Source organism: Tenebrio molitor, chromosome 2 (genome assembly GCF_963966145.1).
Source record: "Tenebrio molitor chromosome 2, icTenMoli1.1, whole genome shotgun sequence".
In the NCBI taxonomy this organism is placed as follows: domain Eukaryota; kingdom Metazoa; phylum Arthropoda; class Insecta; order Coleoptera; family Tenebrionidae; genus Tenebrio; species Tenebrio molitor.
In genome coordinates, this window is record NC_091047.1 from 27,709,610 (window position 1) to 27,729,093 (window position 19,484).

At 35.0% G+C, this 19,484-nt stretch overlaps 1 protein-coding gene across 1 annotated transcript; it reads right to left on the minus strand.

The window, feature by feature from the left end:
• Nucleotides 1–1,686: 1,686 nt before the first annotated feature.
• LOC138123326 (ankyrin repeat and LEM domain-containing protein 1) lies at nucleotides 1,687–11,682 on the minus strand. The gene is made up of 6 exons (XM_069037966.1): nucleotides 11,339–11,682; nucleotides 7,157–7,318; nucleotides 6,564–6,808; nucleotides 3,663–4,422; nucleotides 3,262–3,488; nucleotides 1,687–2,745 (listed from the first exon to the last, which is right to left on the minus strand). The coding sequence occupies exons 1-6, from the start codon at nucleotides 11,419–11,421 to the stop codon at nucleotides 2,114–2,116; spliced, it is 2,109 nt and encodes a 702-aa protein (XP_068894067.1). The 5' UTR covers nucleotides 11,422–11,682; the 3' UTR covers nucleotides 1,687–2,113.
• Nucleotides 11,683–19,484: the final 7,802 nt, after the last annotated feature.

Consider the following 19,484-nt stretch of genomic DNA (forward strand, 5'->3'; position numbering starts at 1 on the left):
GTTTAATAAAAATTCTGGTTGTATTTGTTCACATACTGCTACGATTCTTTTTATTAAATCATCTCTGTTATGGGCCGGAGTTAAATAGACATTGTCTTGAATGTCCATAGCTGTCTTAGTCACTTTGCAAAAGTAGAATGCACTTTTATTACTGTTTTATTATTTTTTAATTTCTTCTTTTTGTTTCTTTGCATGAGCATGGTTGTTTACATTTTCATATTTAAAATAAAAATCTCTATAAAACTGAGCAAAAAAAGTTAATAGTGCCATTTGAGAAAAAAAAGTTGACTATCATTTGTCAAAAACAGAACTCAAGAACAAATATTGGATCAATTCAAATTGTAGCCCATTTAAAACGATTTTGTTTGACATATCATTTATTAAAATCGGATAAAAAAATAAGGAAGTTATAGCACCAAAGGTTTTTCATAATACACCCGGTATATTTTCGGTTGCACAAAAAATGTTGTGTACTTCACCTTGGCCGCGAAATCTTTTTAACATTCCCGAGATTGTCTGCCTCGGCCGCAGGCGACCTCGGCGACAATTTTTCTCTCGGTACAGTTAGGAACACGGAATATCGTGCACAATTTTTCTGTCACTTCAAAAAATTGCGATGTAAATCACTCTTTATTGTCAACGTGACATTCAAAAGTCAAATTTTGAAATTTATTTTCTGTTCACGTTAATCGCATGTCAATCAAAATCGGTAAAATTGAGGTTAATAACGTAAAGCCTATTTTACATTTTTTGACAGCATATTGACAGTGATGCCCGAAATTCCGTGTCTCGAACTGTACTATTGCGGGCAAAAAAAGTGGGACATCAACGTCATTGTCTTGACTTTTAATGTGAAATAACCCTTATCTTATTCTAACCCTACTTTGAATTGATTGACGTTGTCATTAAGTATTGTAGGTTGTAGGGAATGATTGTAAGTAAGCACGTAGTGAAGATTTATTTAAGGCAAAGTCCCAATCAAAATCTATCTTTATCAAAAGGAGAGAGCATTTGGAAAAGGAAAATAGGAGTATAAAATAAATTTTTAAACTGTCATCTGGAATAGTGTCAAAAAAATGACAATAAAGCTTAAACTACATCGAATTTTTCAAAACTGACAGAAATTTGATGTCCCACTTTTTTTGCCCGCAATAGTACGTTAAATGATTTCGCGGCCTTGATATACATACAGGTGTCCCAAAATTGGCGTACAAACTACTTACTACCTTATCGAGGATGTAGGTACATGAAAAAAAAATGGAAAAAATGTTTCCGACAAAAAAATTAATTATTTTTATTATTATTAACGGTAATACAATGTAAACAAAGATATATTCGTACATTATTACCTTGCAATGTTACCGTAGTGGATTTAAAATAATTCTTTCGATTTCCAATGCTTCTAAATTCTCTATTATGCAAGACTAGATATTGGTAGTGAGAGATCTTGTGTTTTGTGATAATAAATAATTGACCTGTTAAGTGCCACTTTCAAAGACATCCAAATCAGCAAATAAGTCCAATAGGATTTTTTTAACATTTTTCTGACGTTTACGGTAATCTCTTCTACACCGTAATGCACCGTCAGTACGCCATTTTTGGGACATCCTGTATGTACAAATAACTATTCTTCAAAATTGCTACATATCTTGAACTGTACTAGGCAATGTTAATAAAAACTTCTAGAACTTTATAAACATATTTATTATCATTACATAAACCTGGTAACAAATTTATGACAGTATATAATTTAGTAATCGAAATAGCATATACTTATAAAGTATAATCAATTTGAGCAAAATGTATCTTATAAAACTAAAAGATATATGATTTATAAATAGCAATGGACGTACAATGATCAACGCAGATTTCTCTATTCAAAGTCATCCAATAATTCAATTGGTGAAATAAACCGCAATAATGTCAAATTATGAACGAAACATGAGAAAACGAAAACGCGACAGAGACTACGACAAACCGTTATGATCTGAGAAAAATGCCATTAATACTGCATTAATACCTACAAAAGACCGTCCAATTTGCTATAATTTGACAAAATTGCATGCCTCCATGCACCACAGTGCATTCGTCATATTTACAACTTTTCGCAAATTCAATCAATATCGGTGGGACACAGCTGACGCTCGCCCTCGTTTAAGAAAATCATCATTGCTTTGTAAAGCAAGAACGTTCCCAACTTCGCCTTTTGTTTCTGCGGCCACGTCGCCGCCACTCCGTAAAAGTTCCCCTCCATGGCATTGCACAAATTATCCTTTTTTAAAGCCTCTATGATTGCCGCTTCCCTCGTGTACGCCTCCACGGGAATAGTGTTTTGAAAGAGGTGCAAACACACCACACCACAATCGTCACTCCAAATATCCAAAATTTTGTTCAACTTGTCCGACTCGGACTTCCGCTTTCCTTGATTCCAGAGATTGACAGCGTCGTAGAGGTGGTCGTAGGGCCGCGAACGTTTGCCCTTGCCCACGTAGAACACCGCCGACAGAAAGATTTCCCATCTTTCTTGCGGTTTCAGGGACTCCGCTCTCAAGGGGAGATTACTGGTCACTCTCGGGTCCAGGAGGAGATAAGTGAAAGAGGATTTATTATAGCCCTCGCGCCATTTCTTTGACGGGTCGGGGGTAGTAAACTGGCGGCCCATTTCCTCGTCAAGATGTTTGTAAGCAGATATGTCCTTCAACCAATCGGCATTTTGCAGAGTTTTCTCCAATTCGTTGGAATATACTGTAAATTAAGAAAGTGAGATTAAGACGTTGGGGCAAAGATCTGATTAACATTTCTTGTAAACTTGAGACAAAAGTCGAATAAATAAAAACATAATAAAATTGACGTTTAAATTGAAGTACACCTCGAGCATTTTATCTTGGCGAAAATCGACGCATTCCAAATAGCATTTGTAGTGAAGGTGGTGAAACTTTTATATTTCTATAAGATGTAATTCTAACTTTCGTGACGTCATTTTTTTTTGTAAAATTCATTTAAAAATCGTATTTTGAAAACAGAGATAAAAAAGTGTATCAATTTATTCACTCGCCAAGATAAAATGAACATGATATATTTGCTTACTTGGCTGTCAAGCGTCAAATTTTTAAAGGAAAAAATCAGAAAAAAAAATGCGCAACTATCAAGATTATTGTCCTAAATAAATACTTCACTTTACAGTCTTACAACTCGACCGTTGTCCAATGTTCAGTCAAAGAATCAAATTCAAATTCAACGACAAAGAATCAAGGAACCTACCTCTTTTTGGCGGATCGTCACTGGATTTGACTACTGGCGGCTGCTGCTTGAGCTGCTTCAACTTCTTCAAGTAGACTCGTTTCGTGGTGGCCGTGACAGGTCCAGGATTGTACCCCAGAAGCGTCAACTCTTTTCTGATGATCTCGGGATCGCAATCTTCATAGTCGAATGATTCGGGTAGTGATGGTTTTGACGAAACAAAAGACTTTACACTACCGTTGCAATCACTGGAACCAAAAGCAGGCATGAGACTACTTGCCAACACCATGATTCATACTATATTGGCTGTTTGATAAAAGTGAGTTAAACCTTGTGATAACAAGTGCTATCGATTCGTTGACACAGGTCTCCACTTGTCTGATCAGATAAACTAGTTGTTGATAAATTGCATAAATATTTACCTTAGTGGCGTCTTCAGGAACCTCCTCTCGTACAAGACGATTCCTTCTTGTTGGTCGACGTATTTATACACCTCCGACACACTGACAAAACTCATGTCGGAGCTGCTGATCCCCTCAGATTTCGAAATTGTGGTGGCTTGGCTCCTCACGCTTTTGGTCTCGTCGTTAGTGATAAGACTGTTGAAATCGAAAATATTCCTTTCCAGGATGTCAGGGGAGACACTTGAAGTGCAAGTCGCGTAGTCACTACTTGCGTCTCTCAATTTGGACACCTCCAAGTCGAACTTCTTAAGAGAAACGTCTTTCTTCGTGTTGCAAGACAGAGAGTCTTGCAACAGAGTAATTCCACTCTCTTTGGAGTACTGCTTGTAGTCGCTGTTATCTTCGCTAACACTCCTATTGCAAGTCTGAATCGGCGAAGTCTTCTTCTTAGGAGTCTTAACCTTCTTCCTGTAAACCTTTCGGAAACAGATGTCCTTGATGTCGACCGAATTGTGACGCTCCCCGTCCGATTCCTTCAAGGAATCATCCGAGTCGTCACTGATCCCGCTAGTGCTGCCATTGCTGTGTATCACTTGGTTGGACAAGATAGGAGTGTTCTGCTGGAGGCTGTTGAACCAGTTCATGATATACTCATTGCTGTTGGACTGCGGCAAGTCCTCCAGCTTTTGCAAGTCCTTCGTGTAAATACTGTCCGTCTTGTATTCATTAACGATTTCATATTCTCCAACCGTAGTACCATTGTTTACGAGAATTTTATCTACGAATAAAACGAAAAATTAATTATGAATGCCATTGATAACATTGTTATTATACATAGAAAGAACGATCGAGAAAACAATCAACTTTGACTTATCGAGTAAAAATCGTCTCAAATATAGACTCTGATTTACGTAATCATTGTTTGCTGCTGTCGCTTTGTTTACCGTATTATTTACGCCACAACAACGATTTTATTTTTAGCGCCGATTTGAGGAAGACGACGCGGATTACATTAAATTAATTGTTTCTTGTAAACAGAAAAATTAATTTGACACTTGTGCCTAATTAAACATACTTAAGATTGCTGATAACGACGTCAAAGAGGGGAGGCTTACGTAATACTAAACTGGTGCAAAGAGGATACTGAGGCGCCGAACCGACACGAAATTTGATTAATCGTTCGATTTTTTACAGTGTACTGTAAAATTGACTAATTACTCCTGTCTCAGTTATGTCAAACTTAAGTCAAAATTTAATTTTCTTGTAACACCGATTAAATAAGCAGAGATTGTCTAACTTATACGTCATAATACGACTTTGATTTCTTTCGCAATTAACATCTGGTCCAAAGAGTAAAGCTTATGTTCAACGTGACAAAAAACTGTTTACTTATCACACAAATGTCAAATTTGACTTGAAAGAATTGGCAGAACTGGTGGCATTATTAGATAAAATTTGTTTAGACGAATCATGTCAAAGTTTAATCGTAATTCAACACCTTTTAAATAAGCAAATTCGCAGTAAACACGAAATTAATGATATCGAGTCTAATATGTAAATAATTATTATCAAACTATGGTGACTTATATTTAAATACAACTTTGATTTCCTAGTGTTGGTGTGATGGTTCTGTTATTAGACAAAAATTAGATGAATCAGATTATGTCACACTGTTGACGGTAACGCCTCAAATATGCAGATATCTCGCAAGAAATTGCTGTTGTTAATAAAAATCAAAATTTGTATTTAACACTTTAGAGGTCAGCTTTAAATTCATCAACTGCAATTCGGTAACTAGCATTGGTAGAAGTAGAACTGCTCCTATCTTGATAAAAATGTGTCTAAATTATGTCGAAACATACCTCAAATCAATAAATAAATATTATAACATTGACAAATACAGGGTTATTCTAAATGATTGTAGTCGAAGTAGGCGTGAAAACTCAATGTAAAATTTCTGGTTGCCGCTCCACATAAAAAAACATCAAAATGATGTGAATAAGTGAGTACACACGGGAGTTAAATTGGGTGCAAAACAACTCAATATTTCTGGATTCAATCGTTAATTTAATAAAAATAAATAAAAATCTCATCATCGCAATTTTCATGTAAAAAATGACAGTGACAGCGACAAAACTGACAGTTCACATGAAAGCGGCAAAAATGTAATAACATGGGCATGGCCTACTTCGACTACAATCATTTAGAATAACCCTTACTATATTTAATCATGACTCCAATTACCTTGGTGACGAATTCATCTCTTTCTGGCAGGTTATAATTGCATAAATCTATATCGTTTTATGTTTACTTTAATCACGACTCTAGTTAACGGCAACTTTAATGTGTTTGCGCTACAAACGTCAATTTTTGATATTTGTAGAGTTGGCGGCACTGCCGCTTTGCACATTTCATGAAACACACTGTTTGTCTAAATTTTCCAAATTCAATAATATTACATTAAATAATCCTTTAACTGAGATTTCTTGATACCGATTCAAATGTAATAATAGAGAAAGAGTTACATATTTGAAGTGAATCTGTTTTTCTCCTTCGCTAAAATTAGTTTGTCAGTTATGTCAAAGTTTAACCGTAATTCAGCACCTAATAAATAATCATATTGTTGGCATTTAATGCGAAATCCTTGATAAAGGCACAAGATAAACAATTTTGAGTTGGTGGTAATTTTAGCAAAAAAAAAACCTGATTTTATTACTTGAAAAACAGATAAAGTGGTGGTTCGTAAAATTCCGTTGCAAAAAACAATCGCGAAACGCGTCGTGTCTCCCTTATCGCCTCATTTTATTATCCAAATTAAAATAAATGAATTACGGATTTTAGAGGCACGTTGGATTAGCATGGAGACAAGTCTGCGTTGACCCTTAGCTCTAATCGCTCCGTTGCACAAACGTCTCTTACCTAATAGTAAGGCGTAGTTGATGCAGTCTTCTTTCTCCCTGAAGATTATGCTAGCTTTATCTGTCACGTAGAGCTTGAGCAACTTGTAACAGTCCAAGTATTCCTCCTCCACGGCATAGTGAAGGGCCGTCTTCTTGTTGAGGTCTCTGATTTCAGGATCGCCTCCGCAATCCAGGAGGAGCTTGAGGATGTCATACCGTCCCCACGCCGCCGCTATGTGGATAGGAGTCAAACCGTCGTCCGACCTAGAATCGTTGAATGTGACATCAGCATACGTTCAATTTTTCTAACGATAAATAATAAGGAGTTACAAATGTTATGCAACTGATTTATCGTTGTGTGTTTCGGCTCCAATTAGCCATTATCGTCACATGTGTATAAATGCAGTGACCCGGTAAATATGATGTTCGATTCTGTCAAGGTTGATTTTTAGAGAGGAGCAAAAATGGCGACGTTCGTAGAAAAGATGCGAAAGCAGATTTTTGGCGAACGATAAAAGTTAAGTCGAGTCAAACATCCTTGTTATTGACCCAATTCTTGGTCAATAGAGCCTTGACGATGACTTTATTATTCGCAAAACTAACTGTACTTACTGTACGTTGGGATTTCCTCCGTGCTGCAAGATCAGAATGATCACTTCCAAAGCGAATTTCTCAAAATTGTTGCCGATGATGAGATGGAAAGGGGAGATTTTCCGCTTGGGTAGCACCAGATTCGGGTCTGCTCTCTTCACAGACAGCAGAGTTTTGACCGAACTGTAAAAGGTACAAAATTGTCAATAAATTAAATTTTGATTTTACAAGAACAGACAAATAAATTGTGGCAAATACTCCACGTGCAAATAAAATATCTGATCAGTCTGATGTGCAAACTAATATTAACATGCCAAATATCCAACGTGCATGTGATGCAAAAGGTTGACACTCACAAAGTTCCCATTTCAAGTTACTTGCATAATTATTAGAGAAATAATCATCCCGAATATCTCATGTGCATGTAAAATATTCGACAAAAGAAATGTTTTTAACACGAGTTCTTGTTGCCGTAGCTAATGCTTTCGATATATGTATTTCAAAAGCAAATTTGAAAACGATAAAATGTTATCAATTCTGGGATGCACCAGAGGTGTTGTTATTGATAAATTGCAAAATTTCTTTCTTTAAAGCATCATTTAATGAGAACTGAACCCGTCATGATTTTTCTACAGCTAGACGTTGATTAATGACCCCTTGACACTTTTTCAGATTATAATAGGGCCAATGCGTCAATTATCTACGACCACTGCTGATAACATTATCAATTTTGTCGGCCATTTCCTATTTCTTTGTAGTTATTAATTAACATTCATTAATCACTTCATACTTCTAGAACGAGCGGTTTGTTTACTATTTCATTAAAGAGTCTCGTAAACTATGACCACGATATCATTCTAACAAAATCTATTGCATCTAGCTCCTGGCTACACCGCCTAAAGTATCAAAACCTCACGATCACGATTTGTCGTGGCACCTGAAAGTCACGTCTGAGATTACCCTGGAACATTATATTGAAAGCTGTGTCAAAATACACGGAAGTATCTCCGGCGCCGACTTTTTAAAACTTTGATATTAAAAAAATTTATGTATAAATAAAACTTGCTGAATCTGTCCCACCAAAAACATTTGGCAATGCGCAAGAGCTATCGTAATTGGCGTCTCTAGCGCGATAAGAAGAGGTCTACGTGATAAAGAGATGACCAAAACATGGATTCACATCCAAAGTTTAAAGAATTTTATTGTCTCATTAAGTTTGTGACGTAACTAAATTTTATTTTTTCAATCGGAGAGTCGCAGATAGACATAATACTTTATTAAAATGTAATTAATTGATGCACTTGGCGTAATCGGTTCCAATTACGAGGAACGGTGCCGTCTTGGGCCTTATCGCGCTTCGCGAGAATCACAATTGGTCAGGGCTGTGGGTGATGGGGTTGACACAACAGTGATGATGAAAACGGCTTCACAGTTACACAGATCACACAATTTTAGACAGATCAGGTTCATGGTCAGCAAATAAACAATAACAATGCTATATTTAGCATAGTGAAAAATAAAAACTCTTATCGATCAGAAATGTGACATAGATCACATGGACTGTCGTCGTGATTATTGACGATTTTCGGCAGTAAACAAAGCATTAAAATTCTAGAAAAAACATATTTTCTTTGAGAAGGAACAATAACGTTAAAAATAGCTCCGGAGGAATACAAAAGAAAAGTCTTCATTTCATGCACGCTTAGTTACTACACATGAAGCAGAACAGAGATAAAACAAAGGTTGTAAGAGATTATTTTATTTTAAACATTTTAATTTTATTTATAGAAATCTTTATCAGAGTAATGGGCCGTGCGGTTTATAGTACTACACAACCAGTTACTACCGCAAAAAGGACTCTGTACATGGAAATGACACATTAATCACAAGTTTAATAAATCCAATTATACAAACTTTTGTTTCATATCCACATCTGCCTTACAAGAATAAAAGGATATATCACATTTAGCCACTTTTTTTTTTCTAGAATTCAAAATTGTTATATCATCAAGAGGCGTCTTTATCTCTTAGGTGCTGACATGTTTATGCTATAAAGATCACTATATTTAGCGAAGGAGACGATATTACTAGGACATTCATGAAGCGTGGCATTTTAGGTAATAAATCATGATTTAATGACATATTTTGTCTCATTGTTAGATCTAGAAAATTCATAATACATCAAATTTTACTGAATTAGAAAAAATGTTTACACACTTGTGAATGCCGGAAAAAAATGTTTCTATATACATATATTTGCAACAGTATCGATTTAAAAGGCAAACATCTAGTATACTTAAGGCCAGTTTCAAAATAAACTTAAAGTCGACTTTATCTTAATGCGACTTTAACGGATTGTTGGCAATAATATGTTTCTATGGTAAATGGAAAACTTTCATGTTAAAGTAACTTTAGGCTGTTTATGAAATTGGGGGTTAATCCCCTAGTGTGGGCAAATAAATAATCACTTTAATCAATTATACATTGATGCATAATATGTCTATCGAATTAGAAAAAAAAAACCTTTAAACAATGGTCAATGCAGTTTTTCATAGATATTTATTTTTCACTTTAGTATAATTGCATGATAACTCCTAGGATACGAAATACGTAAACATGTCCATAACAACCGGGGAATAAAACAGGGCGTAATAAGAATAAGCGGGCGTAAAGAATTCACAACGCCCTCATCAATTCATAATTGCAAAGATGCCAATTTTTTTTTTTTAAAGAACAGGTATAGTGAAAAATAAAATCTTGTATGCACCACGGCGTCACCGAATGATTACGCCCATCGAACGATATCCATCTCTCGTGCTAAAGCCCTCGAGTTGGATTTATCGTTCTCCGGGCGTAGTCATCGTTGTAACGCCCTTGGTGCATAAATAGCTATTTTGTAAAATCGTATCAAAATGAAGTCATTTATACAGTAATTTGCGGGCGTAAATAATGCCTTTTGCGCCCTAAAGCCTAAAGGAACAACAATTAATTTTATAGCTATTTTATTTGTTGCATCACACTGGCAACCAACAACATATAACTCTTGATTTTTGAGAACGAATCATGTCATTTATTTTTTCAAAGCTCTAAGGTGGATTTCAATGATTTTACAAAAAATAATGTTTGCATTTCTATTTTGTATTAAGGGCGTGAAGGAGGCGATTTTGGTTCGCGGCGGAATTATAAGCCCGAGGCCCGAAGGGCCGAGGGATTATAAACGCCAAAGTGCCAAAATCGCCGTTCACGCCCGAAATGCAAACATTATTTGTTGTAAAATCATAAATCAATTAAATCGACCTTAAAGCTTTGAAAAAATAAATGACATGATTCGTTCTCAAAAATCAAGAGTTATTATGTTGTTGGTTGCCAATGTGATGCAACAAATAAAATAAAATAGCTATTAAAATTAATTGTTGTTCTTTTAGGCCTTAGAGCGCAAAAGGCATTATTTACGCCCGCAAATTACTGTATAAATGACTTCATTTTGATACGATTTTACAAAAAACATTTTTCATAATTGCCCAGCACATTTAACCACCTGGCAAACTAATTAATAACTTCAATCAAGAATCAAGTGTGCATATGTTACTAGACAAGTGACACATGTCAAACTGAAAATTTCAGAAAAATCACTTTAGAATAAAACTGTAATAGAGTCAAATTGGATAAAAACTAAAGATATTAAGTAAAACTTGTTGGGGCATTTGAGGACCTAGGTAAGAAATACACTTTTCATTTTTAATTTTGACCAAGAAGCAATATCTTAAAAAACATGTACGAGTATTAAAATGTGTGCTGTCCTAATCTGCGTCCACATTAACCAGTACTTATGTAACAATCTGTTCCAACATTTTTGTGGGTTAAGCTCTTCAAGAAATATTTATCAAAATAAAGAAACACGAGTGTCTTTTATCTTCGTGTGATTATACCTGACCTACCCAAATTGGCAGTATTTTAAACATTAGTAGCGTGAACGTTAGGATGATGCAATTAAAAAACGAATTGACTAATACTTTTTTGGAGCTTATCCAGACCACGTTCTCAAGTTCGGATGAACTTCACACATTAGTAGGTGATTAGATTAAAGCAAGTTACTGTTTTAGTTCAGTACCTCTCTCGCTACAACGTAATCTACATTAGTGTTTAATTCAAATTAAATCTATTTTGTTAGTGTTTAATTCAAAAGTGAAAAAAAAATAATACCGTAGGTCGGTGTCTTCAATAGCGTCGTAGAGCAATGAAGCCAAGTAAATTTCGTTCTTGTTCTTGCCTCTGTATATGCTCATTTTCACATAACCCACTAGTTAATAAATGTTCTCTTCTGGGAAAAACGTCTCAACGTGGGTACGTAAGAAAATCAACAAAAAAATGTTTGCGTTCTGGGAGCACTGTCAAGCACTAAACTAGAAGTCTGAATGGTGAACAATGTTTTTATAGCACGAATTTATCGGAAAACTGAACAGAATCAAAGCGATATTGTCGGTCTTTTATCCATGCAAATTGTAAACAATTTTTGTAGGTTAGTTACATTTAAACTTGAAGTTTCGGAAGTGGGCATGCGCACTAATGGGGCTATTGGACGATTTAAAGACGTATGCATCAGAGATTGTAAAAATAATAACAAATACTATCGAATGGTCATCGATCACCGGATGTACGGACGTGATAAGAAATATGTGAATTGGATGAATTAACTGGTAAAAATCGTAAATATTTGGACAAAAATAGGAAATTTTAAGTGCTAATTTTGTCGCGCGGTTTTATTGCCATTTAATTTTAGACCAGCGCAACAAAAATAAAGTAATTATACCTATTTGTTGTTAAGCGTAATTAGTCAATAATAAGTGATGAAAATAACAGAAAAATGTAAAAACATATTTGTTGTGGTTTCGTAATTAACTAGGGGTTAGTGTGCAAAGGTTAAGCGCGGTTTACGCGTCTAAAAAAAATAAGATCGTTTTATTTGATTTACTGAATAAATAAAAAAAAATTGCATATTTTGACGAATGCAATTGAAAATTTTCCTGTAAAGTTTAAATTTTTTTTAGAATTGAACTACATAAAAGTATCTACTATTCCGGACACGGAATCCTGGCCAACATTTTTTAGACATTTCTAAAAAAAATGATGTAAACTCGGTACAAGTTGCAAAGACACAGTTGTCATTTGCAACAGCATTTTTTTCATATTTCTGAACCAAGAACCAAATAAAGGCACAAAGGGACCAGAAAATCATAGTTTGGGTTGAATATTTTCCATATAAGTACAGTTTTAAAGTACATAATTTCAAATGACTAATGCCATAAAAGCGCTGTTGCAAATGACAAGTGTGTCTTTGCAACCTGTACCGAGTTTACTATGGCGGCTAAAAAAATTTAGCCGTCACTTTCTTGACATTCAAGTAAAGTGTAAATAAACCTTAAGGAATTGTAACCCCACTACTATTGGGAGCATGGAATTTCGGGCAGCAATTTATTTGTCATTTAAAAAAACCCGTCCATTTTGTTTTGCTTTCACTAACATTTTCTAACGGCACTCGACCAGCCAGCGATTTTGTAGTCGTTATTTATGTTGCTTACTATTGGGGACACGGAAAACTGGGAAGATGTGTCATTCAGTTGTCAAAATTTCTAAACCATACCTTAGCTACTCATAACCAAGCTTAAGTTAATTTGACAGTTTTTTTGAAAATATGAATCATAATGATGGTAAAGGTGCATTTACATTGACACTTTTGGAAATGACAATAACAGACTGCCCAGGATCCATGTCCCTCATTGTATTATAATTCGTGTTACGTCCTACCTGGACTTTGCGCCTCAGGGCTGATCCTCCCCCACCCTGTTATGTACAAACCGACCACTAGTTTTTCAATTCATTCCCTTTTTGTACTTGTTCAGAGACACATTCATTCATTCATCGTTTTTTCATCAATTTGTACATAGTTAGTTGTTGTTATATTTAATTAAATTGTTACACCAAGCTGTGCTTTTTATTGAGTATACAACGGTTTTGGCGATTTACCCAAAACCCTGTGTTATGTTTGGACATCGACAACAAACAATTCGGTTGATTATTCCATGAATTAAATAGTACCATTTGACAACAGTATTTATTTTTATTACTTTAGCAATAGGATTGAAAACATCTGAGAAACCTACTTGACGAATTATCGAATTATCATTTATAATACCACGAGTAGTCCAAATTATGTCGATTATTATTTTTCAAACTGGTCACGAATTATCGAATTATCAATTGTGCTTGGGAATGAATCCACGAGTGCGTCAGCACGAGTGAGATTCGCAAGCACAATTGAATGAGTGAAACCAGTTTGAAAAATAGTCTACATAATTTGGACTACGAGTTGTATTCGGAGGACTATTCCATGAACCAACTTTGGCAATTTGGCAGCAAATCGGAAGAAGAGATTAACGCAGAAATCGAAGAAAATGTTTCCAACAACACAAAAAAGACACGTGAGTTCATTTGGAAGCAATTCTCAAGGCTGGGATCATTAGTGGTATTACAGATACAATTTCCACGAGTGGGAATATTCCAGGGTTGGCAAAAAACATGTTTTTTTTATTTAAAACAAAACATACAGTTTTTTTTATTTTAAACAGTTCTTTTTGTTTAAAACATGTTTTAAACTTGGTTAAAAAAAACATGTTTTAAACCAATTTTAAACAAGAATAAAACAGCATTAAACCGGTTGAAATCTTTATTATGTTGCTGTACTTTTACGCTCGACTACTGGGCATGCGCACTGCGCAGTTATATTGAATATTGCAATGCAAACTGCGAAGTTACCGAAATTTAGATTTCTTATTATTTTCTCGTGTTATCTCTAGTGGTATAATAGTAGTTTATTTAACAAGTTCGTGTGTAAATTGTTTTTTTTTTTTGGCACTCGTGGACCTTTAAAACGCGAGTGAAACGAGCGTTTTAAACTGGACCACTCATACCAAAAAAAGCCCAATTTGTATTGGAAATGTGAATAATCTGAATAAATGAATGTAACTAAAAAAGTTGAATTCTTGTCTTTTTTTTGTTTTAAAACACAGCCTGACCAGGTAAAATGCAACCCAAAAGACAATTCACAAAGCAATCTCGATCCCTATTACATTATTCGGCATTATCATAATGCACATAAAACATAGACAGCTTTTAACGTCAGCCTAATAAATATCAAGTTCTGACAGAAAAATACCTACTTGAATTCCTGATTTAATTTTTAAATACCAAAACACAATGAATGCTTCGTAAAGTGTATTTTGGGTTGCATTTTTATCTGGTCAGGCTCGTCATCTTACGTGAATAACTCTGTATTTAGAAATCTGTACTGTGATTCTTTTGAACTTGTTTTTTTATAGGTACGGTCGGTGGACAAATAAAACTGGGACACTTAAAACTTAATCTATGTAAATCAGACCATTGAATTGACAATATATTTGTCAGTGTCTATATAATATGTCATACCAAAGTTAACCTATTTGTGATGAAGCCGTAATTAAACGATGCAATTTTTTTAAATTTTGACATGTGATTGTCATTTTTGTCCCAGTTTTATTTGTCCATCGATTGTACCTAGGTATTTTAAAAGATTTGAATCAAACTTGGAATATGTAAGGAACCATTAATTATTATAAAATTAAAATTTTAATTTTATAATAATAATAAAATTGAACTTACATCTTAACAAATGAAAAACAGAAAAACACTGGAACTATGTACTAACGTGTGCAAAAATAGAGGTTGAAATCAAATCGAATTAAAAAAAAAGTTTGACAACTTGGCTAATTTGTACCAATTGTGATGTTAATATCTAGTGTGGCCTCCCCTTTTGCCTACACAAGTGCTGCAGAGCGTCGTGGCAGGCTACGACTACGTATAAGCTTTAACAAAGCATCTTGGGAAAAATGTTCCACTCTTAAACTAAAGCCTGTGCTAACTGTTCAGTTGTAATTGGAGGATTGGGACGTCGTCGAACACATTTCCCTAATTGATCCCAAACATATTCAATTATGGATTCATGTCTGCGCTACATGCGAGCCAATCCATTTTACGATGTAAGCAATGTGCGGTCTGGGATTACCTACCTTACATAAAAATAAATTTACTCTTGGGATCACTTGAAGCTCTGGAATCTCGTCAATGTACCTTCAAGGTGTTAGGCTATCATTACGAATAACAACAAGATCTGTGCGAGTGTTTAATATTGTTCAACCGCACACCATTATGGATCCACCACCAAAAGAGACTGTTTCATGCACTATATTTGGCACGGAATGTTCTCCATACTCTTACACGTTTATCATTACCTGACAGAACAAACTTGGACTCATCGCTAAACATGAGAGGAGTCCCAATAACGAAGTTGTCAGTTTAAGTGTTCTCTTTCAAATTCAGATCTTCTTTGACGATGTTCTCTGGTCACTTTTGCAGGACGTCTTGCCCTCAACGCAGCTTCTCTTCGCCTATTGCGTACGGTTGGCCTCTACATCTCGTTCCTCGTACTACTAGATCTTCTTGCAGGTTCCGCTCAGAATGTGTGAGATTTCGAAGGGCTTGCAATCGCAGAAAAAGCTCATCACCTGCCGTAGTTTTTCTCTTCCGACCTGTACCTACTCGGGTTGTTAAGATAGGTATCTGCATCTACCTACTATCTGTTTCTCGGTATCGTTTCGAAAGCTTCCGCACAGTTCCCTACACAACACCAAAAGCTGTTGGGTAACATAACGTTATGAATATCCTTCTTCAAGTGATGTTACAGCTCTGCTAACTTCCATCGACGTTAATTGTTGAGCCATTGTTACTTTCAAATGTGAGTGAACTGTCAGACTGGTCTAATAGTGTTTAAGACTAAAATGCGTCAAAGTCTGCTTAAACATTTATTCTGAAGTGTTTTTTTTTCATATCTTGCTTTGTCTCATTGAATGTTGTACTTTGAAAGAAGGCGAAAATCTGTCAAATGTTTTGATCATACTTAAATACGTAACTCGATGAAATAAACACGATGATGCAAGAGAGACTTCTGTATACATCGCGTGCGTTAAGAGATAAAGTAGTTTCACTGTCACATTAAGTCATTGTTATAGTTTAAAAAGGTTTAAAATTCAGAAAAAATCTGAAAAGTCCAATTTAAAGATGAAGCTCAACTAATTCAAAGTGCCTTTCAGAACTTATTTGAATTTGCATTATTTTTTTTTACAAATGTACAGTAATGTGCCAGTCGAAATAGTTTACTAAATATTATTTTGAATAATAATTTTAATGTAAATATGTACAATTTTTAAACTTAATAAATAAAAAACTCAGTTTCAAAAACAAACTGTAATTCTGGATTACCTAATTAAAACTTCTTTAAAAATCCTTCAGTGTTCAAATTTTAAGTAAAAATATCTCAAAATGCTGCCTTCAACTTTTTGTTCGATTAGGTACTAGAAATACAATTGAACAACATTAGACTAAGTACAGTTGCGGCCGTTGAAAACTCAGACACTTTGACAACGCCAAACTTTTAGCTTTGTAATGGTATTGAAAGTGACGTTTCTCAAAATGTCACTCAAACATTATCCACATTAATTTCTCTCGCAATGGCTCTTATATTCACACCGTCCCTCAGTCAAACACATTTTTGCAAATCAGATAATTGCGGCATTTCAAAAGTTACTCGCAATTCTGACCTAATAATTATGTCAAATACTGACACTGACTTTATAATCCTTGATGAAAATCCTGTTTACGCTAATCAAATTTCGGAATTTATACAGAGTGTTTAAATCTTTCCTGTCTGAGATTTCAACGGCCGCAACTGTACATCCTGTGCTGCATGTACAAGATGAATCCCATATCGAATGCCAAACTGATAATTTTTATCATCAGATTTCGAGGTTCCAATAATACATCGCAAAATTGCATAATTAATTGCTTTGAAAAATACATATCTCGGCGCCGAATAATACATTCAACTCGCGCAAACATGTTTTCGACTGTGATTTTTTTAATTATAAAACTAGAATCATGCTTTGGTGTTGCTGGTACCAAAAAGTAGATAAAAGAATCTATATTTTAGTGACATTTCACGCCTGATTTGTTGTCTTATCGAAATACTTAAAAGTTAAAACACATATTTGGTCACGCCTAACTTATTCTCTAGGTTATCATCTTGTTTATATCTGTTTATTTAATTAGAACAGCAATTAAAAAAATATTAACATAAAAATTCTTAAAACAGTCTAGTCGATTTAATAAATAGCGTTGTGTTTTTTGTACTTTGCTTCATATTGCTCCAGAAATTTCCACGTGTCTAATCAAAAATTATAAATGTTGGAACACTACCACTCTTCAAATCGCCGAGCGTTGACGTTTACATTTTTGTAAATTATTAAGTATTCAAGGGTAAACTGTCAAAATATTTTTTTTCAAATGGGATTCCATATATTTTTTTAATAATTCTGATAGAGATGTTTATTCTGAAAACAACAATGTATCACAAGTATACACTTAATACCAAACATTCACAAAAAAAAAATCTAAAAAGACGCTACTATCGTCTACGTTCCATTTTGCGCTAAACATTGGAGGCATATCTGCGCAATCCCACATGTTATTATTTGTCATTTGTTTTTCCAGCTATCTTAATTTGGTTATTACATTGTAACGCAATGCATTTTGATAGCTTCTCGCTTGGTGTTGTCATTTGTTTCTGTGAGAGTTTCAGTGAATCAGAAATACAGGTTCAGCGAACACGAAATTCTTTATTATGACAACTCGTTAAAAGTACAATTGTTTGTTATTATGTGCCTAGAGGTATTTTCATATTTGGTGGCGGAAACAAAAGACTGAGAAGTGTCACAAAATTGTATTGTCAGTGTCAAATTTCTCATAAACGCCGTAAAAAGGAATGTCTAGGTAAATTTAAATTTTCGCTAAATAGACTGAAAAAATAAATTCTAAGGAAGCCAATGTTTGTCAGTGGCTCTAAAGGAAAAGTTCTTCTCATATAATCAAACGTATTACAAATTATTTCTCTAGTTCGACGATGAATAACTTTCTTATTGCCAATTTGCTGCATTTCAATCGAAATCACGAACGTCTTTGAGAAATTTGACACTGACAATACAAATTTGTGACATTAATCAGTCTTTTGTTTCCGCCATCAAATATGAAAATATCTCTACTATGTAATACAACACATGGCAACACCAAACGGTAAAATTGCCAAAACTCCAACACTCCCTCTCAAGTTACAGCTGAGGTGTTGTCGGATTGAAGTCCCAATCCAAGAATACATCTGTCATGATTTTCTTTGGGTAAGGCTTTCGTTAGTACATCTGCTATCATTTTCTCGGTCGGTAGGTACAGGATCTTGATGGGATGTTTCTTCACTGCGTCGCGAATAAAATGGTATCTAACATCAATATGTTTCTATTTTGCATGATAGACGGAATTTTCTGTTAATCTTCCAGCACCTTGATTATCGTTAAAAACCAAACGTTGGCTAGTGATTGAAATCCCAATTCCTTGAGGTAACCAATTAGAAAAACTGCCTCCTTGGATGCATCACTGAGTGCCATATATTCGGCTTCGGTAGACGATAATGCGACGGTTCGTTGTTTTCTGGATTCCCAGGAGAAAGCAGCGCCGGAGAGTATGAAGTTGATCCCGTGTAAGATCTTCTGTCAATCTCGCAGTTCGACCAGTCTGCGTCTACGTAGCAGGTTAAATTATCTTGATTCTTCCTGTAGATGAGTTTCTTGTGGATGGTTCCTTTCAGATATCTAAGAACTCTCTTAGCCGCTGTGCAATGTTTCTTGCGGTAACAATTGCTGAATTGACTTAGGACGCTCACAGCATGTGATACATCTGGACGAGTCCCCACTGCAACATACATAAGCGCTCCTACTAGCTCTCTAAAAGGAAAATTTGTGTCTTCGTTGTCATCTCCAGAATGAAGTTCAGAAAATTTAGATCCAACTGCAAGCGGTGTCAAAACGGGCTTACAATCTTCCATGCGATATCTCTTCAAGATTTCCCGGATATATCCTCCTTGAGACAGGCATATTTCATTTTCATTTTGCTCTATTTGAATGCCCAAATAGTACTTTGCTAAACCAAAATCTTTGATTCGAAAAGTTTTGGAAAGAACGTCTTTGATTTGCCTTTCTCTTTCCTGATTTCCGGAGATAATTAATATATCGTCCACATAGATCAAAACAAATGTTCTCGTATTTTTGTCAACGTATACACACGGATCTGCATTTGTTGGAACAAGTCCTGCTCTTTTCATTGTTTTATCTATTTCGTAGTTCCATTGTCGACCTGCCTGTCGCAACCCGTACAG